Source organism: Apodemus sylvaticus, chromosome 2, assembly GCF_947179515.1.
Source record: "Apodemus sylvaticus chromosome 2, mApoSyl1.1, whole genome shotgun sequence".
In the NCBI taxonomy this organism is placed as follows: domain Eukaryota; kingdom Metazoa; phylum Chordata; class Mammalia; order Rodentia; family Muridae; genus Apodemus; species Apodemus sylvaticus.
The window spans coordinates 70481803-70504930 of NC_067473.1; the positions used below are offsets into that span (position 1 = coordinate 70481803).

The 23128-nt window shown below is 36.3% G+C and overlaps 1 protein-coding gene across 1 annotated transcript in view; it reads left to right on the forward strand.

Moving 5' to 3' along the window:
• The first annotated feature begins 741 nt into the window (after positions 1 to 741).
• The window catches only part of Cntnap2 (contactin associated protein 2), a 1662736-nt gene continuing 1640349 nt past the window's right edge, over positions 742 to 23128 (forward strand). The window contains exons 1-2 of the mRNA XM_052172851.1: positions 742 to 781; positions 8700 to 8810. Of these exons, the coding sequence (XP_052028811.1) occupies positions 742 to 781; positions 8700 to 8810 (151 nt within the window). The remainder of the gene's footprint in view (positions 782 to 8699; positions 8811 to 23128) is intronic.

The following is a 23128-nucleotide window of genomic DNA, read 5'->3' on the forward strand; positions in this document are numbered from 1 at the left end:
TGACATAAAACTAGCTATCATAGTGTATGTGCCTGTGAGAGTTTATGTATGCATTTATGAATTAGCCCATAGCAGATATTAGAGGGTATCAAATCTTCATGAACAGGACTTATAAGGGATTGTGATTTTCCACATTTGATGTGGGAATTAAGCCCATGTCTTATTTACTGAAATAAAACAGTAAGCCCATGTCTTCTGCATGACCAAAACAGCTTATAACTGCTGAGTCATGTCTTAATGCCCCAAATTTCACTCATAAATAGATTTTATAGAAAATTAATTTTCACTCAAGTTTTGCATTTTAATAATTATTTGACACTTGTATTTTCTGTACAAAGAATTCCATATGCAGAAATTAATACAAATAATAAAGGTTCTCAGTGTACTATACAATGCATTGAAATGCAAGAATATCTTGATAGAAATTTATGTGATAGATTTCTCAATAAAAGCCTATGTAAGAATGTAAATTATCTTTGTGGTAATGAGCAGACACATATATATTCTGTCTAATAATGAAAATTTTAGAAGTTATTAATACACATATATAAATACAAGTGTCTTGTTTTATTAGAAGTGGCATGAGAACATGGGTACCTATGCATGAAGACAAGCCATGAAAATTACTGATGCGGTAATGATAGTATTTATCAGCATTGTATGAAATTTTATAGAAGAGGAAAAAATGGTCTTATTTCCATTGATCAAAAAGTAGGCCAGACTAGGAATGCTGGAGCAAGTATGCTTGAAGATGATATAAAAATGTCTAAAATGGGGAGGGGTAAGAGGGCAGTAATAACATATGGACAAGAGTAGATTGTCTTTCCCTAGAGGACAAACATTTTTTAATGTCCCTATTCTGCTCTTTAACCATTTGATTTTTCAATTCCTGTGACTAAAGAAAAATCAGAGCACTGACTAAAAACTGGAAAGTGCCCTTTAAAATATGGAAAAATGAAGGAGACTGTGAATATCATAGACTTAAATAAGTTCCTCAATTCATGTAGCCATAAATAAAATTCTAAGAACCATGTTGTTTCCACTGCTGTAGTAACACAAATATGATGCAAACTAATATTATCTTCCAAGCCGAGACTAGTTTTCATACTGTTCTACTACTGTGAAGAGACACCATGACCATGGCAACTCTTACAAAAGGAATCACTAATTGGGGTTTCCCTATCGGTTCAGAGTTTTGTCCATTCTCACCATGGCAGGAAGCAGAGAAGCACATAGGCAGATACAGTGCTGAAGAAGTTGCTAAGAGGTCTACATCTAGATCCATGGGGAGCTGGAAAAGAGGGATACTGGGAATAGCTTGGATTTTTAAAGTCTACAGCCCAGTCCCAGTGACACACTTCCTACAACAAGACCACATATTTCTAATGCCTCTCAAATAGCTCTCTAAAGAACAAAAATTCACATTCAAATATATAAGCTTATAGGGACCATTTCCTATTCAAACTACCATATGGGTCTAAGAAAATATTCACTACCCTACATTAGAGAAAGCACCAGTGTATAAATCACCACAATATTTAAAGTTTATCATAGAAATACTGAAGTTTTGTAGTTAAAAGAAAGGACTGCTTTTGTATAGGATATGAGTTCAGTTCTCAGACCTCTGTGGGGCATCTCAGAGCTGCTCCTTATTCCAGATCCACAGGATAGGGTGCTCTCTTCTGGTCTCCACAGACACCTACAGTCGCATGCACGTGTGTGCCACTCATAGTCACACATAAGTAAAAATAACTCAATCTTCCTTAAAAGACATATTGAAATAAAACAGTATTTGTTGTAAAAATTTACATTTTTGAGGGAAAAGTTATAACATAAATAGAAGAAAATACAAATTGTAAGTTAAACTTTAACAAGATGTGGCCTCTGTATTATACGCTACAAGGAAAGTGCTTTGAAGATAAGGGTTTCACAAGGACACAGGGGATGGATGAGCTAAGTGTGTCCTGTATTATAATAGAGTGCTAAAGTTAGCAAGCCTTTGAGGTGAATAAACAATGACTTGTCAAATAGTGCATGTCAAGAAAATAAGACAAAAAATCAAGCTGCTGTACGTGCCACAGTGAAAGCTGTGTGCAACCAGCTGTTCAAGCACACGGAATAAAAATAGTAGGTATGTCACAGCTCTAAAGAAATCCCTTTTGCCCCTTTACTCCTTCTCTCTTCTTTTCTCCTCTCTCTCACTTTCTTCCATCTTCCCTTCCTTCTTTCTAAAAAAGAAACAGAGCAAAATGAAGATGTGCATTCATGTGGATAGAACCTCTAAAATACACAGCCGTTCCTGCCCAAGTCTTCTCTTAGCCAGTTTAATGCTACTAATAATTTATAAGAAAATAATTTTGAAAGGCTTATTAATCTCAGTGAAAACTAAAGAAACACCTGGGCCATGGCATCAGTTTTCATTTCATCTAAATCCTGAAATTGTCTTTCAGAGTCAACAATACTTCATTTGTCCCTGGCATTTACCACTGTATTTGTAGTAATGAGTCTATAGAACTGTATCAGCCAAAAGCACAGCACAGAAAGAATCAGAAACAATAAACAAACTGTAATGCTGAAGCTTTGTGACAGAGTACAGGTCCTGAAATGGTCATCCAAGACATACAACTTCCAGCAGAACTAAAATGATACAAAAAACCCCAGGAAGCAGAGTTGTCATATGGATCGCTGGAAAATTCAAGATAGTCTTGATCTTTTAGTGTAGAAGAGGAGCCTGGTGATGTCAGGTAGAGTAGGAACTACCATCAGGTAAAACCAAGAAGTTTTTCAACGCCTGCTGACTTTTGGGGGAATGAGTAGTTACAACGCCCCATGTAAAGACCGGAGCCGAGGCTCAGGCTGCAGTAGCTTCACAGAACTCAGAGACTGAATGCATGCAGGACACATGGAGCCGAAAGCTGCCAGGAGGTGCTTTCCAATGATAACACAACTTTTTCGTGTATTTCTTCCTTATATGAAAATAAAGTGCTCACTCACCACAAAGCCCTACTTGGTTCTAGTGCCCCGTCCCTTATTCCTGAAAGTATTCTGATGTGGCTGAACTTTGCTAAATTTGTCCTGTAATTCTTGACAGCAGAGATGAACCGTTCTCAGCCATGCTCTTAGGTAAAGGGCCGCAGCTAATTTCTATCTATCCAGTAAGTCTTTCCTCTATTGCAGGATGAGTTAGTACTGCATTCTCACAGCTAGCCTGTCTTCCTGATTGACTGAAATTGTAGGAAAATAAAATTCAAGGCCCATCTGCTCATCTAGTTTTCATCCAAGATTTCCAGGAAGGAAAGCAGCCTGGAGTTGAAATGTTTGCTGTGGTTGATTGTCTGAAGAATGACAGTGCTTCCTACACAGGAAACTGTAATACTAGATACCTTAGCTCTCCTGATGCCTTTATTTATTACTATAATAAGATGCTCACCTTCCTCAGGAATTTGCTTGAATTTCTAGTGTTTCATAACTACTATATCAAAGTACATGCTTGCTGTTACCGAATAGGCAAGGCAAACATTTAGAAGTTGCCATATGTCTTAATCATTATCGTAGTCATAATGAAAACACAACTAATCATAACAGGCAGTATGACAATATATATACAGGCCTGGACTGCAATTGTAGTAATCAACAGAGAATTCCACACCCACTGTGGCCTCTCATGATGCTGAAGTTGTTTCCTCTTTCTGGAATCTTTCTACTCTTCTTTTTACCTCTCTACGGTTTCTCAGTTCTGTGGATCTTGCTCGTTCTAGACGATGTAAGTGGTCACTAAGTATTCCTCTTATGAATGTGGAATACGTGTGAGTCTGGCCTGACAGTAAGGATTTCAGATTCCCAGTCTTTATGGTCAGTATAGAAGCTCTAAGGCAGTGTGAAAGCAGTCATGGACACCATGTCACTATGTAAAACTGTATGATCACTAGTAACACTTCATGGATATGTACACAGGTTTGACTTGGTCTTCAAGTTGGAGTTCTATACTGGAAATTCTCTGAGCTGCACAGAAATGTAGCTAAATTCCCTCATATTGTGTTGTATATTAGGAAACGGGTGCATGGACACATTCATGGTCACACATTCTTGAGAGAGCCAAGTTTAAAAGACCATTCACATCAGCATTTCTAATAGTTGGGCATGTTCTACCCAACACTTAATGATAATATTGCTATTTTATTCCAATGCTTAAAATGTAAACATTCTAGAATTTACACTTGCAAATGTAGTTTATATGTAAACTTATTTTTGGTGCTGCTATTTTTATAATGAATAAAATGTGCATGTTTTAAATTTTATTTTTAATTTAAATGTGTTTTCATTAATATCCAAATTAAAAAACTTATTTGTAGGCTTATATTTTTCAAAACCTATTGTAATAAGGGATCTTAAATGCTTCAACCTCCTTTATACCCCACTGACCAAAGGCAGAGGGGGAAGATGGCTAATAGGACGAGGGGAATGTGGAACTTTTTAGAAGTAGTTCTGTGGGGCAATTGTAATCTTCGTTGTTAGCAGTCCATTCCACTATCAAATCATAAACTCAAATCAGCAGCAGTGGCTTGATTCACAAGAATCTGTAACACTACAGTGATAGGTATAAGTCTACTGAAGTAGCAAGGAGCAATCAGATTATAACCAGAAGTTTTTTGATGTGTTTCTCTCTATAAAATCACAACAAGCAAAGATCAGAGAAGAAAACAAGGTGAACTAATGGCAGAGCATCATCCACTGTGTGGTGGGTTTCCAAACATTCTGTGCCCTCTCAGGAAACTGTTCCAGCAAAACATCACACGCCCTTTCACCAGACAGCTTCCAGAAAAATAAAATCTCCTAACTGTTCTCAGCTAACATCCTCTCATAAGACAGTTTCCAGAAAAATATCGCATGAAACAGCTGAGTCTCCACAGAAACCAGGAATTTCTACTTCACTTATTTAGTATTAAAATCAATTATTGCAAAACTTTATAAGTATGCTATATCTAAGGTTTAACTCCATTAGATAAGAAATCATTAAGTAATTATTATCAGTGTCATTTTATTTTTGTCACTGGAACTATATTGAGCTCTTTAATATTTCTAGGACACTGGTCACTTATTGTTGTCAGGTATATATGAAGGCTTAGATTAGAAGGGACCTTCCAAAATGGTGCTGTTTGTTTTTATCATCTTCCTCTTATCAATAGAGTCTTTGCTGTTTCTTAATAAAAGAGAATTTCCTTGACAGAGCATCTTAGAATAGCAGCTACCTCTGATCACCAAACCTTTGACTTCTGACCTCCTCACTGTTAAACACTAACTCAAATTATAAACTCACTATGTGGTTATTTGTCTGATTCTTGTCATGGTGCCTTAGGTCTATAAAGGGAAAACATTGTCCCTTCCTCTTTGTTACTCTGTCATGTTTGTCACAGCACCCTACCTGATGCCAGTTTAAAGGCATGTGCTGACAAGACATGGGTATTCATTTATTTTAAACAGGATGAGAATGTCAGAAACAACACTTCTTGTTCCCATGGAAGAGTTAGGCCAAAGATGACTTCAAATTAGATAGAAAGAGTTAAAAAATAGGGAGAGTGCATCTCTGTCCTCTCACAGCTTAGTATAATAATGTATTTTACCAATAAACATAAAATCCATTCACTTTGTATAGATTTATGAACTTGTCTCTTTCAACATATATCTTATGTTCTTTTCAATCTTTTACATTGCATTTTATGTGGGAATCCAATTATGCACACCTGTCCAAGTTCCCAGAGGAACCTAGAAAATAACTTAGAAAAATAAGACAATGTGTTGTGAGAATGGGTGGTTCACTCTGACTTCTCATTTATAAACACTTGATGTCGAAGTACTACATGATGATTCATTCCTCATTGCCTTTTGGGATTTAACACCACTTCAATGAAATCTCAATAAAACTAGTTTCTTTCCTTCATTGTTAAAGTATTTTTTTTCTTTCTGTTTATAAACATGAGACATGAAAACCTGTTGGGAATGTGGTGCTCATGTCCCCATCTTATTAAACAAACCCAACACAATGTAAGCATATGTTAGGAATTAAAGAACAACTTTATAAAATAAGTTTTCTACTGTTTCATAGTTTAACTCTCAATCAAAAGAGTAACTACCAGATAAACCAACAAAGACTTAGTTTCCATAGGAGAGCAGCTTGTACAATGTAAATAAAGCAAATATCTAATAAAAAATAAAAATAAGCCTCACTTCCCAAAATATTATAACATGAAAGATACTATATTAATTGTCAAAATGTATATATAGCTCTTCTTGTTCTAAAGTCACATGATCATCTGTTTACATGTACACATCTATTTTAGCGATATTCTACATACTAGAGAGAACATGGAGGGTTTTGTTTTGTTTTCTTTCCTTTGCTTTTTTGTTTTCTGCAATTGAATGAGGTTCTAAAGAAGAACTGAAGAGGCATGGAGTTATGAAAGAGGATATAAAACTAATGTCTTCTAGTTCATTTTGTGTCATGAATTTTTCTTTGTTTTGAGAGTGGCTAAGAAAATAAAACATATTCAATACAGAAAGTGTAAAATTTAATATGAAACTCCAAAGCTTCTGTCTATTCATTTGGAGACTTTGGGTCTGATTGATTTTAGTGTATAGTTTTTATGTATTAGCAATAATATTTAATAATAAAATTTATAAAATACAAAATCATTTCTTAGAAGCTTCAGATACACACTGATCTGAATATTGATCTATTTCTCTAGTGTAAACAGAGCTAGGATGGCTGAGCAGTTTGTACTATAGCAACTGCTACTGACAGCTTGAATTAGGTCTGTTGTTATGGAGGTGAGGGATCAGGAGTCAGGACAGACCCATATGGAAAGCACAGTTCTGGTTGCACGCTCCTTGATCTCCTAAGAGGAAAACAAAGAGATGAGACCGAAACACTAGAAAAATTTATAAATTAGGAGATTAAGACATATCCATGGAAGCATCAAGAAGAAACTTCTAAGAAGAGATAAAGATTAAAAATGTTAATGGTATTGTAAACACTGTGTGTAGAAAGCAATACAGAATGGCTAAGATTAAAAACTCAGGAGACAGCAGATGTTGGTAAGGATGTGGAGAAAGAGGAACACTCCCCCACTGTTGGTGGGATTGCACCCTGGTACAACCACTCTGGAAATCAGTCTGACATTTCCTCAGAAAGCTGGGCATGACACTTCAGGAGGATCCTGCTATACCACTCCAAGGCATATACCCAGAGGATTCCCCAGCATGCAATAAGGACACATACTCCACTCTGTTCATAGCAGCCCTATTTATAATAGTCAGAAGCTGGAAAGAACCCAAATGTCCCTCAATGGAGGAATGGATGCAGAAAATGTGGTATATTTACACAATGGAATACCACTCAGCAATTAAAAACAATGAATTCATGAAATTCTTAGGCAAATGGTTGGAACTGGAAAATATCATCCTAAGTGAGTTAACTCATTCACAAAATAACATACAAGGAATGAAGTCACTGATAAGTGGATATTAGCCCAGAAGCTATGAATACCCAAGACACAACTCACATATCAAATCATTCCCAAGAAGAAGGAAGGAGAGGGCCCTGGTCCTGGAATGGCTTGATGCAGCATTGTAGGGGATTACCAGGACAGGGAAGTGGGAGGGGGTTGATCAGGGAATGGGTGGAGGGAAGAGGGCTTATGGGACTTATAGGGAGGGGTAAACAGAAAAGGGAAAATCATTTGAAATGTAAACAAAGAATATAGAAAATTAAAAAAAAGCAATATGAATAGATTTCAAAGCAAAGACTGGTGAATTTTTAGATAAAAATTCATTTTATGTTGGCTATTATTCTGGTTCTCCACTATAAACAACTATTTCTTTGCTTCTTTGGTAATTACATCTAACTCGTGACCTTCTATCCCCAATATTTAAGTCCCCCAAATAATATTATTATCTATAGACTCAATGTGATACATCTAAACTTCAGTGCTTATTTATCATGCACACTGATATTATACACTTTGATTAGGTACTTATACTTTCTTGCTTTTTGTACTGTTACTAGAATTCTTTCTAATTTCTATTCTTCCCATTATATTGTTTCTTATCTTCTGTCTCCGTGATTTGTAAATATCTGAACCTTCTAGGTAATGTCAGGCATAAAAGCTAGTTGAATTAACTGGATTCTACCTGTTATCCTTGAAGACTGAGTTTGAGTTGTGGCCCTCTTGGAACAATGTTGTGGCTGCAGTCTATTAGATCAAAAGTCAGAATTAAACTATTTCAGAGATGTATCAGGACTGGCACAAATAAGATAGTTAGATATGACTTTTGGTGAAGTATTTTATTGAAGGACTGATTGATTGATTGATGGGTGGATTACAAATCTGTTTTATAATCAATAGTTATTTTACTTATTTTTATTTACGTATATGCATATTTGTGGGTTTTCACGTATACATTTGCATGTGCCTTCCAGTTTCCATGTAGACCACAAATGAAATCAGATATCATAAGCGTGTAGCTAGAGGTGGTTGTGATTTACCCTTTGTGAATGTTGGATATTGAACAAGAGTTCCCTGTAGGAATACTTAACTACTGAGCCGTTTCTCCATCCCCTTGGTAGTTATTTTAATGAGCATAACTTAACTGTTTTTAAAATAGCTTTAGTGAAACTGTAGCTCTTTATTTTTTTTTTCCAGAAAAATGTGACGAGCCTCTCATCTCTGGTCTTCCCCATGTGTACTTCAGCAGCTCTTCCTCCCTGTCCAGCAGCTATGCACCTGGCTATGCCAAGATCAATAAACGAGGAGGTAAGAAACATTGGATTACTTTGTGCCTAGAAACATGCTATATTTATAACTTGTTATTGACACATACATTAGCACAACAAATGTCGCTAGTCCTGTAAATCCATGATTGAACAAATACCAGAGCTATCTTGTATGTGTTTGTGTGTGTGTGAGCATGTATGCATGTGTACATGTGTGTGTGTGTACATGTGTGTGCACTACATATTAAGAAAGTTAAGTTACTGTGTATAACATTTGGAGTCATCTCTGGCAAGATATTCAAACAACATAAACATTTTAGTTAAAGAAATACTTTTTTATCCAAAAAATACTTGATCAAACCAGGTATTTAAAACAGTAATTCCCAATAAATATCTATGTATACAAGAAAAAACGCATTGTAAATTCTCTGGTTTAAAAACATATATATATATATATATATATATATATATATATATATATATATATATATATATATATATATGTGTGTGTGTTTTATATATATAAATATATATATATGGCTATTTTTAAATAAAATATCTTTAAATACTCTAGCAATTAATTTTGAGCCAAGAATTTGCTATCTGGCCTTTAACTCAAAAGCTTAAACATCTCAGATCAGTTTGTAATGATATTTACAGAAGGACTGGGCCCAAGCCTGGTATTTTTAAATATTTTGTAACAATAGAGGAAATTTATATCAATGAAAACTTTGATTCTACATCAAAATATATTCTGTACCAAAGTATGAAATTATGACTTCAACTTCGTAACTACTATAAAGATTTCTACCAAATGAGATTCTGTACCAAAGTATGAAATTATGACTTCAACTTAGTAACTATTATAAAGATTTCTACCAAATGAGATTGTGACTACACAATCAATTCTAGCTATTTTCTCCCTTTTCAAATTATGACTATTTGTAAATTTCCTAGAAAGACAATCCTAGAATTAACACCTCCAACCCCCAAGCCCAGGGAACTGGGACAATGACTCTTCATACCTACTTCCTGCTAAATATGGGCATTGCGGTATCTTTGAAGCCGGGAACGGGTAGTCTCTGTTGATGTGTGTGTCTTGACTGGATCTGGCTAAAAGTCTCTGAGATCAGGAGTTCAAGCAGGTCAATTCAGAATGTCTGATGATGAGACTCACCAAGGCTGTACAGTTTGTAATGTACAAATCTGAAAACAAAATTTTAGTATCATCAAACCTAGAAAACTGGAATACCCAAACATAATCCACACATCAAATGAGGTACAAGAAGAACGGAGGAGTGGCCCCTTGTTCTGGAAAGACTCAGTGAAGCAGTATAGGGCAAAATCAGAACAGGGAAGTGGGAAGGGTTAGGTGGGAAAACAGGGGAAGGGAAGGGGGTTGATGGGACTTTCGGGGAGTGGGGGTCTAGAAAAGGGGAAATCATTTGAAATGTAAATAAAAAATATATCGAATGAAAAAAAGATATCTGTATGGATATGGTGTTCAGACTAGTTAGGATAAAATTCTGCTCCAATCAAAAGTCTCCATTTGTGTCATGTGAGAGATGGCACAAAGAATTTTTTTTGTTTGATTCACCTGAATCAATTCAGGTGGTCTGCCTGCATCAAATCTGATCCATATAATTCTGGAAGATGTGTAGACACTAATCAGATTTTCTGAAAATGCAAAGACAAATCCTTTCTCCCCAATCAGCATATCATTCATCCGACAACCAGGAAAGCTTGTATCCTGCCTGCTCTTCCAGAGGAATAATAAAACAACCAAAAAAATAAAACCCTCACAATCCCACTCATTTTGATAATAAAAACAATATAAAACAAATGAAATACTGAACAAATACCATATAATTTTTACTATTACTATTACTATGGTATTTATAAATACCATACTATTTTTAGGCCTGTTCTAATTTATCATGCCAGGAAATTAACCCAAAAGTCCCATGGAGCCCATGAACAAAGAATGTGAGTTTCCTGTAGATGCTACTAAACTGCCTATCTGTTACATGCTCTACCTGGAGCCACAGACTTTACTATCTTTTATAATATCTATCTGTTGTGTTCTCTGCCTGGATCCATGGACTTCTATTTTATTAATACCTGTTATGCCATCTAGCTATGCTCTCTGCCTTGAGTCACAGACATCCCTCGATATCTGTTCATAGCAGACAGTTATCACTGTTCTCTCCTTAGGAGTCAGTAAATTTTCCCTATTCAAGTTCTGAAATATGGGCGAAATTCCCCATGTGATTCAGTCAAAAATCTGTATATAAATCTATCCTAAAAGCAAATAATCCCAATTTTATAAATTCACAGTTCATTCAGTGTCTGCCCCAAGAAGTAGGCAGCTTCCATTCTCTGACTCTCAGACTCAGAGCAGCCATCTTGTCTCTTTACACAGCAGGGGACCTTAGAGCCTGTGAGTTGAGTTTGCTCCAGTGTTTCTTTGTTTAAGCTTCCCTGAGCTTGAGCCACCACATGATTCCTCCTCTTGTTGAGAAAACATTTTCTTCACTAAGAACTAAATCTCAGGCTAAGAATCTTAAATTTCTAGTGAATTCCTGCCTGCCACTTGGATGTTATATGTAGCATGAAATACTTTAAAAAGCACCCATGCTACCACTAGCAAGGCACCTGGCAGACTGGCCAGCCTGAAATGTCTTCTCACAGTCCCACTGCAGAAACTCCAAACCTGCCACATATCTCTTGTTCTAAGAAGCTTTCTGGAACATTGTTGCAAGCTTCTGTTATTTTCTCACCCTATTACTTTGTATACCTGCAGTACTTGCATTCCATGGTAATATAGACAAGCTTTGTGCAAGCTGGAAATATACTTGGAACCTTTCTACCCCACTTTGGTGACTCATGCATCAAGACAGTTGAGCTAGGAAATTAGTAGGAAAGAACTCACATTCTCTTTTCAAATAAATTTGTCTTTTCACAAGTCAAATCCTTGAGCTGACTGAGTCTTCCTTCAGGATGCCTTTGCTATCACTCCAATAGAGAAAGTGAAGTTTCTCCTTAATGGCACTAATCTCTCTAACTACTACAATTACTTTTCCATACTTGCATTTTCTCTAAACTTACCCATATTGCTTTGTTTTTGTAAGTGTGTGGTTTTCGAAATTCCTCCTTGCTTTTCCTCCAAAGCTCAGAACTGTAAAATGCAACCATTTTACAGCCTGGCAGAGTGCATTGTGTGAACTATCTCTGCAATTACACAATCTCTTTAGCAATAATGGATTTTTTTTTTTGTCTTCATGCTGCTCGTGTACAAATTTAACCTCACTCCTGCTCCTTTCCTAGCACAACTGCACGTTTTAGGTTCTTCTGCTCCACTTGCTATTCTTTCTCACTATCACCTTAACAAGAGCTATGGGCAGCAACCATGGCACAGCTGGAATACTATGTTGTCCTGAATTTCCTTTCCCAGACAAATTACTCCATTTCTTTTCAATGAAATATCATTCAAGTTTTCAGGACTCAAGCCAATTGCAGTTAGATTCTTTTCCAGAATGTATATAAACATTCTCTAATCCAATTTCCCATAGAGTGCTATCTCCCCTGGAAACTTGTAAGCTGATACTTCACTGTCAACAGTCCTACTGTCCTGGTTTCCTCATTCCAAACAAGTTGATCCATTAAGCTCTGCTTAGAACTCTTGACCATTCACCCACACCCTTCAATATTCCTTCTACAAACCAGTTACAAAAACCTACAAGTCACACAGTCATGTAACCATAACAACCCTACCATTCCTCAGTACCAGTTTTTCATATTGATACCAAAACAAAACAACCAAAGTGTCCCTCTACCTTTTTCCATTTATTTATCTGTTTATTCATGTATTTAACATCCTGAACACTGTCCAACCCTCCTAGTCCCCGTATCATACACAGCCTCTCCCCCATCCCCCATTTCCCTTTTCCTCTGAGAGGATGGAAGCTCCTCCTGGGTAACCCTCAACCCTGACTCATCAAGTCCCTGCAGGGCTAAGTGCATCCTTTCCCACTATGGCCAGACAAAGCAGCCTAGCTAGAGGAATAGAACAACAGTATTTGTGATATCCCCTGTTTCAGTTGTTTGGGACCACATGGGTCTAGGTACATAATTTTATGTGAAAAAGAAGTATATGTGTAGAATATATTTTTGGGGGGCAGGCATACAAACATGGCAGGAACTGAAACAGAAGCCATGGAAGGCACTGCTTAAGAGCTTCTTTACTCCTCCTGGATTATTCTACCTGTTTTCTTATAGCACCCAGGAGAGTAGACCCAAACATACACCACCCATAGTGAGCTGGATGCCTCTGCATCAATCTTCAATCACAAAAATATCACATAGGTGTGACTATACACCAATCTCCTACTTGTATTTTCAAAGTTGAGAATCCCTAATCTGAAATGATGGTAGTTTTAGTAAAGTTGATATAAACTTGTCAGCACATCAACACACACACATACACTCACACATGCATGCATGCGCGTGCACAAATACACACATTAAGAATTGTCAAAACTCTTCCTTGATTTATCAAAATATAAAATATAAGACATAAAAAATAAATTAAAATAGACCTACATCTATAACACACACACACACACACACACACACACACACACACACACAAAACTGTGAATGTTGAGAATATGTTTTCTTTCCTACTAGTAGTGAGGATCATTTGATATGCAACTGATAAGTATCTTAAACAGAATTGTGTAGTAACAGAGAAAAATAACAGTTTGTCACTAAACTAGTTCTACAACAACAGAAAAACAAAATCAGTTTGGCATCAGGTTGACAATATTGACTTCAAGTTTTCTTATTTATTCAAATGATACACCAAGGTACTTCAGAGACCAAATGATACTCCCCAATGTACTTCAGAGACTGACTACATAGGTGTACATAGAAAATCATAAAAAGGATACATATACATCTAAATGACAGTGAACCATTTTCAGAACTGATACAATTGTTGAATTTTTTCGTCCAAATCTATATAGAACAGCTTTGGTATTAGGACAGACATACAACAAACCCTGTAAAATGTGATCTTTAGTGGTAATCTGTTGTTAATTTCATAACACCCCATGGAAACCCACTTTTAGCATAGGTGTGTTTATAACAACACCTTACTCTATTGGCCTGTGTTATGACTTATGCTTAATTCTTTGAAGCTTGTGTCAGTCCAAGGCAATATCACTGACATGTGTAACTCTTTCAAACCTTATATAAAATCTATTTCTTTAAATGTTTCACAGCAGAGTAATTTTTGTATGTATGTGTACTAAATGTCTCTTGATTTTTATAGCAGTCTTATTAGAAAAAAAAATTGGCTAGAGGTCTTGTTTTATTTTATTTCCTGGAGCTATGACAGATACTTGAAATGAGGTAATTTATTGAGAAAATAATTTTATTTGGCTCATTTTTCTATGGCCTGAGAGACCTAATAGCATGGAGTCAACACATGCTAGGCTGGATAAAGGTCTGTCATCACATGACAGAAGGTTTTAAGAGCAAACAAGTGGGTAGAAATAAAAACTAGAGATGCTAAGAATGTTCTTTTATTGGGACTCAACTCTCATGATGGCAACGGTCTCTGTCTGAGCTGTGTAGATTGCCACAGCACTTCTTGATAGTCCCACTTTCAATAGATTAGCTACCATCATGCTGTTTCATATTTTGACTGTTACAACTGGTTTTCTGAAGTAGAGCAATGTCTTAGGAAAGCTCGAGTGGCCAGATGTAGCAAGGTAGTGTGAGCAGTGGGAAGCAGAACAAATGAAAAGGTGAAGGTTAAAAACCGTGGGGTGCTTGAAAAGGTTGGCATTGCCATGCTCAATTATTCTCTCCCAGATATTTTTTGCATTTATAAAACTGTATTTCAAGCTTGGAGACTTGGCTAACTGGGCCAATGAATTTTAGGAATTCCCCTGTCTTTACCACCTCAATGCCAGACTTCAAGCCACACAGCACCATGTGCAGCTCTGACCAGAGCTGGGGATCTGAATTCACATCCTCCTGCTTGCATGTCCAGCACGTTATCCACTTATCCATCTCCCCAGCTCTCAGACTTTTCTACTTTTTTTTTGTTTTACTGAAAATAGATTGTTCTCACATAATGTATAATGACAGTTTCCTCTCCTTCTACTCTCCAAGTTCCTTCTCACCTTCCCTCCCATCTGGATCCATTCCCCTTTGTCTTTCACTGTAAAATGTACAGGCTTTTAGGGTTAATAATAAAGTAAAACAAACTAAAATATGAAAAGAAAAATAAATATATCAATATAGAAAAAAACTCATGTTGAGTTCTAGAAGTGTTGATTCATTCTTGTCCACTGCTTGTGTTGTCAGAGAGTTATTTAAGGAATTTATTTATTTCCTCTCTAAGAACCTCTCTCATATTCAAGAAGGGTGTTTTAAGATATTTTCTTGTGCTTAAGTATGTTAGAATATTCACGGCCACCTGTGATAGCATAACTTGGTTCTAGTGGAGACATATTGTCCTGAATATTTTTAAATTTATGCTGATGTCTAGCGTATAGATTTAAGATTGCAATCCTAGGTGATGATATCTGGTCTTGTCTTTATTGGGTAGGTGTTTGGTTCCTTGGATTCTGTTGCTCTCTCTGGTTCATAGGAGAGCTTGGTGGCTGTGTATTGCTTGGTAGGAAATATTTCTGGGAAGCTGAAGGCTTTGTCACTGGGGATTCAGGGTAAAATGTATTTCTAAGTATTAGGAGCTGATTATAGGATTGATGATGGGTGTGTATGCCGAGGGCATCCACAGTAGGAAGGAAATCAGGCTGTTCCTCTTCAATCTGTTTAGTAACATGGGAAAGGAGCAGAAAGCGATGAGAAAGACCAGACCAGGTGGTCTGCCCAGGGCTGGGTATGAGATTGGAGGATTGGTCTAGATCGGAAGAAGGAAGAAGATACGAAAGTGAAGATCTGAAGCTTCCAGACTTGCTTTATGGGGCACTTGCTTGTCTGGCAAGCCTGCCTGTTGTGTTCCTAGTGAGCACCCCCTGGGGCTGGAGGCTGGCATAAGAGGATGAGTGGGAAGAGAGGTTGGAGGAGGAATGTGTGATCAGCTAGAGATGGGGACAGAAAGGAGAGAGGCCCAAATGGGATGAGAAAGAGGAATTAGATTTGGAAGGGAGGAAAGAGAGGTGAAGATATGCAGTTAGACTGACTGCTGTTCCTACTCAATGTTTTCTGAAGTTGGGAACTGAAATAAAAGGAGGGAAAAAGTTTAGAGGGAAAGACTTGTGTGATCCACTGGAGATGGATGCAAGGAAACCAACAGTGGCTATAGTAGATTTTGACCCCTCAGGGCTTCTCTCCTGTTCCTTCCCCCAGTACCTGATCATGTTTCCTTTTTCCCCTCTCTTCTCCCTCCCAAATGGGACTGAGGCATCCTCACTCACACCCTTTGACTTGTTAACCTTCTTCAGTTCTGTGAATTGTTTCCTGGGTATTCTCTACCTTTTTGGCTAACATCCACTTAATAGTGAGCACAGACCATGCAGGTCCTTTTGAGTCTGAGTTACCTCACACAGGATGATATTTTCTAGTTCCATCCATTTTATGTGCCCCCCAAAAAGCTTAGATGATGGAGAGAATGGGCCCCTTTATAATGTTACCTGTCTTAAAGTAAGCTGCAGATCTTGATTTTTGTTAAAGGACAGCAAGGACAATGATTGATACCTAGCCTTGATGTCAGGAGCCTGCTCAGACCATTCCTGAAGGGAGCATTTCTCACTGGCCTCTTCTCCCTTTCACATATCTATGGCTAGAGAGTTTGAACTATTTCTGCAGTCTCAATCAAGACTTATCTGAAGCCCCACATGCCTCTATTCTTGAGTGTATGCTGTTTAAGAAGTACATTTCCTCATTTATTCTAGTTAAGGCTGGATAGGTTCATCTATATTGGATGTATCTTAGACATTATAGAAACAGGGTGTGATAAATGTTTTACTGGAGGAATTAACTCATTTTAATGTTTCAAACAAGTACAACAGTAGCTTATGTGAGAAGGGATCCTAGATTGCCAAAAGTGTGATAAGGGCATTTTTATAAAAAGGAATTGTGAACACAGTGCATGTAGGTAAGGATGTCAGGAAATGTTTAAAAGAAAAATCTATCTATCTATCTATCTATCTATCTATCTATCTATCTATCTATCTATCTATCTATTGATTTATCTATCTATCTCCCAAACCAAGTGTAATTGCAAGTTAGTAAGCTACTCTCTAATCTCACCTGCCTGAGAACTATAGCTGTTATTCTATATGGGGACATGGTAATGATGGCTTCCCCTGAAGATGTTGTCACTCTGTGTCAGTAGGATTGCTATTGTTCAGTTATTTTTCTACTGTCCTAAATCCACTCAAGGTGTTCAGATATGGCCAGATCAACCATATTCTTAAGGTTTTTTTTTTATTAAATAATTTCCTTAAACTCTTTACATCAAGACCAAAATCCTGAAATTGTTCAACTATCTTTGTGAGTTTCTATCCTGTGTTTGAATCTTGTACTCCTTTATAGCTCCTTTTTCTTCCTTACTCTCTTAGCTTTAGGAACATTTTTTAAGCTGGCTTCTTTATTTGCTGCTTATTGATAACTCTATCTTACTTTAGTAAAAATTCATTGTTCAAGGTCACTATTCACCATTTGCCTCTTGAGAGTTGAAACTTTGAGGCAGAAAACTCAAAAGAACTGACTTTTTTTTAATGCAGAATTTCCAACTATTTGACATTCCTATGTGGGGGGAGGGGCTATTGCTTCATCATCAAAATGCCCTCAAGACCATACTGGTTGGTCTCTTCTCTGAATCCAGTTGAGCAGGAGGAAGACAGTGTTAGATCCAACAATGGATGTAATATGGTGTCAGTAAATTGATTACATTCCCTGCAGTCCAGTTCACTGATTGCTGTGATTATTACATAATTTATGATCTAAAACAAAACCTTTTGATACTGAAACAGAATACAATCTGTGATTACTATAGGATAATCCTGGAAGTTTGATCCCACATGTTTTAAAATTAAGTCACTTATATTGATTGGCAGAGCAATTTTTATGATTATAGGGAATACTCTGCACACACTGGTATTGCACTGAAAGATTAGTCTCTTTGCCAGCAATTACCCCAACTATTAAAAAGAGTACTATGAATGCTAATTGTAAGTCAATGAGTGAATGCAATACATATCACTGTAACACAAATGCCTCTGTGAGAAGTAATTGCTATAGCTTAAGTATAATTTACAATTTAAGTAGTTTTAATGATTTTTGCATAATTGGACTATGAATTAAACTTCAAAAATTTCAATAGCCTTTCCATGTATTTCAATTTCAACAAAAGAGATTTTGTCAGAAATACACAAATTATCTTCTAATTATATTAATGCAATTCCAGTTTGATGTTTGAGAAAATGCAGGTATTATAGAAATGTGCATCTATTAATGCTATTAATCTCAAGGATAAAACAGTTTTAGATATTAGAGGAAGCAATAGATGTTATTGTTTTTTCTTATCTACTATATAAATTGTATTTAAAAACTTGACTCCTGTAGTCAGTTTTCCAGTTAACTGAGAACAGCCAACTAATTCTTATTGTAAATTTTAATTCTTGTTTTCTCATTTTACCCAAGTACTGATGCATTTGAGGCTAGTGCTCTACCACTGAGTTCTGTCCCCAGACTTACTTTATTCATTTTGTCCAAAATTTATCCATTTTTAATTTATTCTCTAAGGAATATAAACTGGGATTTTGTTACTACTTGGAAAATTTCAAAATTAAGAATACCATGCATAAAATATTTGCATCACCGATACTTGCTTAAGGTCAAAGATTTTGGAAGTAACCAATCTATGAATAATATCTGGATGGAATCTGCCATGTTAACTTGCTAATAATTTTTCCCGCATATTCTTTCTCTCTCTCTCTCTCTCTCTCTCTCTCTCTCTCTCTCTCTGTCTCTCTCTCTCTCTGTGTGTGTGTGTGTGTGTTTTGAGGGGAGTCGTACATATTATTTCAGTGCCTGCAGAGGCCAATGTGGCCCCTAGAACTGGAGTTCCAGGCAGAAGTGGGTTATTCAGTGTCAATACTGAGAACTGAACATAGGATGTCTAGAACAGGGATGTCCACTATTATCTACTAGGTTATTGCTTCAGTATCTTAATTTTGTTTTTAACTATAGAAGTGTGGACTGGGTTTTTCACTGTATTCCATAGAGCTCTTTTCTAAGACATGCGAAGCTCATGTGAACTAGGAGCACACATAAAAATCCACATGCATGTATGTATGTTTTTATATGCATTTTGTCCGTAAGGTCAACTGGACTGACACTGTATTACTTAGTTCTTTCTGGAGAGTTAGAAGATTCCTCAAAATCAGGAGAATCCATTTTTGCTTTGGAGGTCTTTTCAAAGCTTTCAGCTAAACACTGAGAACAAATGAGGTTTCTAGAATATAGTATGCAGTGTGGTAACTTCACATTGAATTAGCAAAGAAATACATTTAAGTACTTGCTGACATTGAAATAATTGAATATGTATATCTTATATATTCATTAATATGAGCTTAGATCTTTATTTCACCCCAGGAGAAAGCTTTGGAAATATTTCACCATTGTTCAATTGCCAAATTACTTCTGAAATAAGAAACTGAGTAAAAGGCCTGCCAAACTTTATCATGTATGAACACTTATTTCCTACAGCCAAATTTCACTAAAACTCCTATGACTTGCCCTTTCTGGGAAATATCCTTGATGGTTTGGCCTGTAACTCCCACTATGCCCTAAAGTACATCAAAATTATATGAATTAGAAGAACATTTTATCTATTTTTTATTTACAAAATTTATCCATAGAAAGCAGTTTTGATGCAACTAAGGGAAAGATCAGCAGTCTATATTTCTTTCATAGTTACTTGGACTACACCTTGAAGTTTCTCATGCTTAGTAACTTTGGGTTTTGATAGATAGTCTAAGGTTCTTGGTAGTCGTTGTCAAGCCAAGTGACATTTAAATTATATTTTTTTGTACACACATTAAGTTATTTATATACTATATAATTGTAGGTAATTATAAAATATTGTTTCCTTTTTTGTACATAATCCATCTAAAGCTGACCTGAAAGTCTCTTTCCTTATAACTACCTTTCATAGTAAAATAAAAATGTAAGAAGATAAGTGACAAGCTGGTAAAAGTAAGAAATAGGCAACAGTCCCACCCAACTGCCACACCTATGAACCTCAGCAATAACCACTCTTGAAAACCCAGAAGATGCAGTAGTGGTACTCATATCTTGGCGTTAATTAATAGTCATCTGATTGAACTTAAGGCCCAATCAGCAAAAGAGACATTAGGCACTGTACCAGAAACCTTGATCTGCATTCCAAATACTTATAACCACATCTGTATAGTTCTCACCCTTAACCAAAGAAACTTCTCTTTGTAGCAGATATATGCCATCACAGAAAACCATAGCTGTCAAAAATAAAGAGAATGACTAATTGTGGGAAGCTTATATACAATGGATTCTTCAACACTTAAACATAGGCTCAAGTCACATTATGGAAGAAGTGATGGAATGATTCTAATTAAAAGTCAGAGTGTCTGGGTGTCTGCTGTTAGATTATGTGTTCTAGAAATGACAGGCAAAATATACCATGATACTGAAATAGTAGGGGTGCTTTTAAAAAAGGGCCAAACACTGAAAATATTAACCGATATGCTACCATGAGATAGAAAAATCTCAAGGGTTTCAACTCATAGACAAAGAGTTATAGACAGGGCATGATTAGCAGGAGAGGGAGAAATAGTCTTCCCCAGGGATGAGGCCCTCTTTGTTATTTAATACCAAATAGACAGCCCTGAAATCACATACATACAAAAAACATTAAAAGGCAAAAGCAGATTGTATTTATATATTTATACATTTATATAAGGAACAATAATTTTTTTAAAGGAATCAATGAATTTGAGAAGGAATCAACAGGATAACACAAGAAGAGTTGGATGGAGAGGGCACAGACAAATGTCAAATAAAGAAAATGATCTTATTATATGTTAATAAAAAATAAGGAACTATACAGGTTAGGGATTCAGAGTCAAATTAGGGATTGACACTGAAATTGATTGTTTGATTGAAGCACTGTCAGTCCTGAACAATGCAATTTCTACTAAATATGCATCTCCATTCTTCCACAAATACTTTTCCCAATTTAAAAAGTTTCATGCTCTGTGTTCACTTTTTACCTTTTCTGTAATTTATTCATCAAGATAATTAATTTCATTAATTAATGCCTCTATTGGCAAACTGCTTAAGTCATGTTGACTAGAATTAACAGTTTGCTTAATGTCTTTAACAAAGTAATGCTTTTTATAGACATTTCTTATGAAAGAATTTTAAAAATAGAATGTGGAAAAAAATCCCAGCCTATTCTCTCTTCCATTCCCATGCCTTTTAGAACTAATTCTTAAAATGTCTTCAATTCCAAGTGTTCTACCTGTGGATAAATTCTTCTGGTGTATATTTATATATCTTATTTTAAAACCACCACCCTCTCACCCTGTGTGTGTGTCTGTGTGTGTGTGTGTGTGTGTGTGTGTTTGATGAGAATACTACAGATGACAAACCATGGCATTTAAGACGATTCATGTGTACACACTCACTGATAAATGCTTATTAGCCTAGAAGCTTGGAATACCCAAGACACAATGCACATATCAAATGGTGCCCAAGAAGAAGGAAGGAGTGGCCCCCAGTTCAGGAAAAGCTCAGTGCAGCAGTGTAGGGGAATGCCAGGACAGGAAAGTGGGAAGGGGTGGATTGGGGAACAGGGGGAGGAAAGAGGGCTTATGGGACTTTCAGGGAGGGGAGATCCAGGAAAGGGAAAATCACTTGTAATGCAAATAAAGAATATATAGAATTAAAAAAAAAAGACGATCCATGTTTATCATCCTTTCCACTTTTGAATTAATATATCAACCAACACAGAATGCAGAAATATGATTACCAAGCTTTAGACTCAAAGGTCACGCTTATTTCTGTGTTTTTTTGGTGTCTATGTTACATGTATTTATGTTTCCTTATTCATTTTTAAAAGTTAATTTTATTCTTTTACTTATTCACTTTATATCTTACTCACCCCTTCCCACAATCCTTCCCCCTTTTTCCTTGTTTCTATTTTCAGGAGATTCTGAACTTCACTATGCTTCTGTCTTTTGCTTTTAAAAATAGTGGACACAGCTCTTTGAATCAAAGGTCCTTTTCTAAATTATGATGTTATCTGAACCTCTGCAGCCAAGAGTACTGTAGCAACTCCAGGGAAATTTAGTCAGTTTATTTTAGAAAGCTTGTGTCTGAGCAACATATGAATGTTGTATACTTAAGCATATTTGACAGTTTTTCTCCAGCCAAATTTTGACAAATTTGTATGTGAATGAGCAATTGTCTTTCAGTTGCTCACTTATTTTTTTTCCTTTCAATATTTGGCTTTGAATACTTGGGAAACTTTTTTATGTTGGCTGTTGAGATAATAAAAAATCATAGTTGACTCTCTTTTCCTTTTTTTTCTAGAGGTTGGGGAGGATTAGCAGCTGCAAGGAACTCTTCCTTTCTCGTTTTGATAAGGTTCTACACACCATGAAATCATACAGAATTTACATGAAGATGGTTAAAGTTCCAGTATCATGATGGAGGGCAATAAAGATTGGAGAATGGTCCAAAATAGGCCAGAAAACCAGACAGAAGCACCTTAATGACTTTCCCTTCATTCCTTCAGTCCTTCATTCTTTATGCAGTCCTAAGTTTAAGGCTTGGTCAGCTTTTTAGGTATTTCAGCCTCAGATAGCACCTACATTTTCAGACTTTTATCACTTTCTCCAAGTTATCACCAATGCCTAAAGAAGGAACTATATCATTTCAAGGCTTATAATTCATGGTATGGTTTGTTTTGTTTGCCCCTATGCTGTGTTTACTTGACCCTCTCAGGTAAACAGGTACACTCTGTTTTTCACACATTTCTATGAATGTATATACATTCAAGTATTGAAATGAAATGAGTTGTATTCCATTGTGAAAATATACCACATTTTCTGTATCTATTCCTCCACTGAGGTAGGGAAGTACCAGGACAGAGAAAAGGGAGGGGGGTGATTGGAGAATGGGTGGAGAGAAGAGGACCTATGGGACATATGGGGAGGCGGGAACCGGAAAAGGGGAAAGCATTTGGAATGTAAACAAAAGATTTAGAAAATAAATTAAAAAAAGAAATGAAATGAAGCCTTACATATAGAGACTATTTCAACTGAGCTTTAT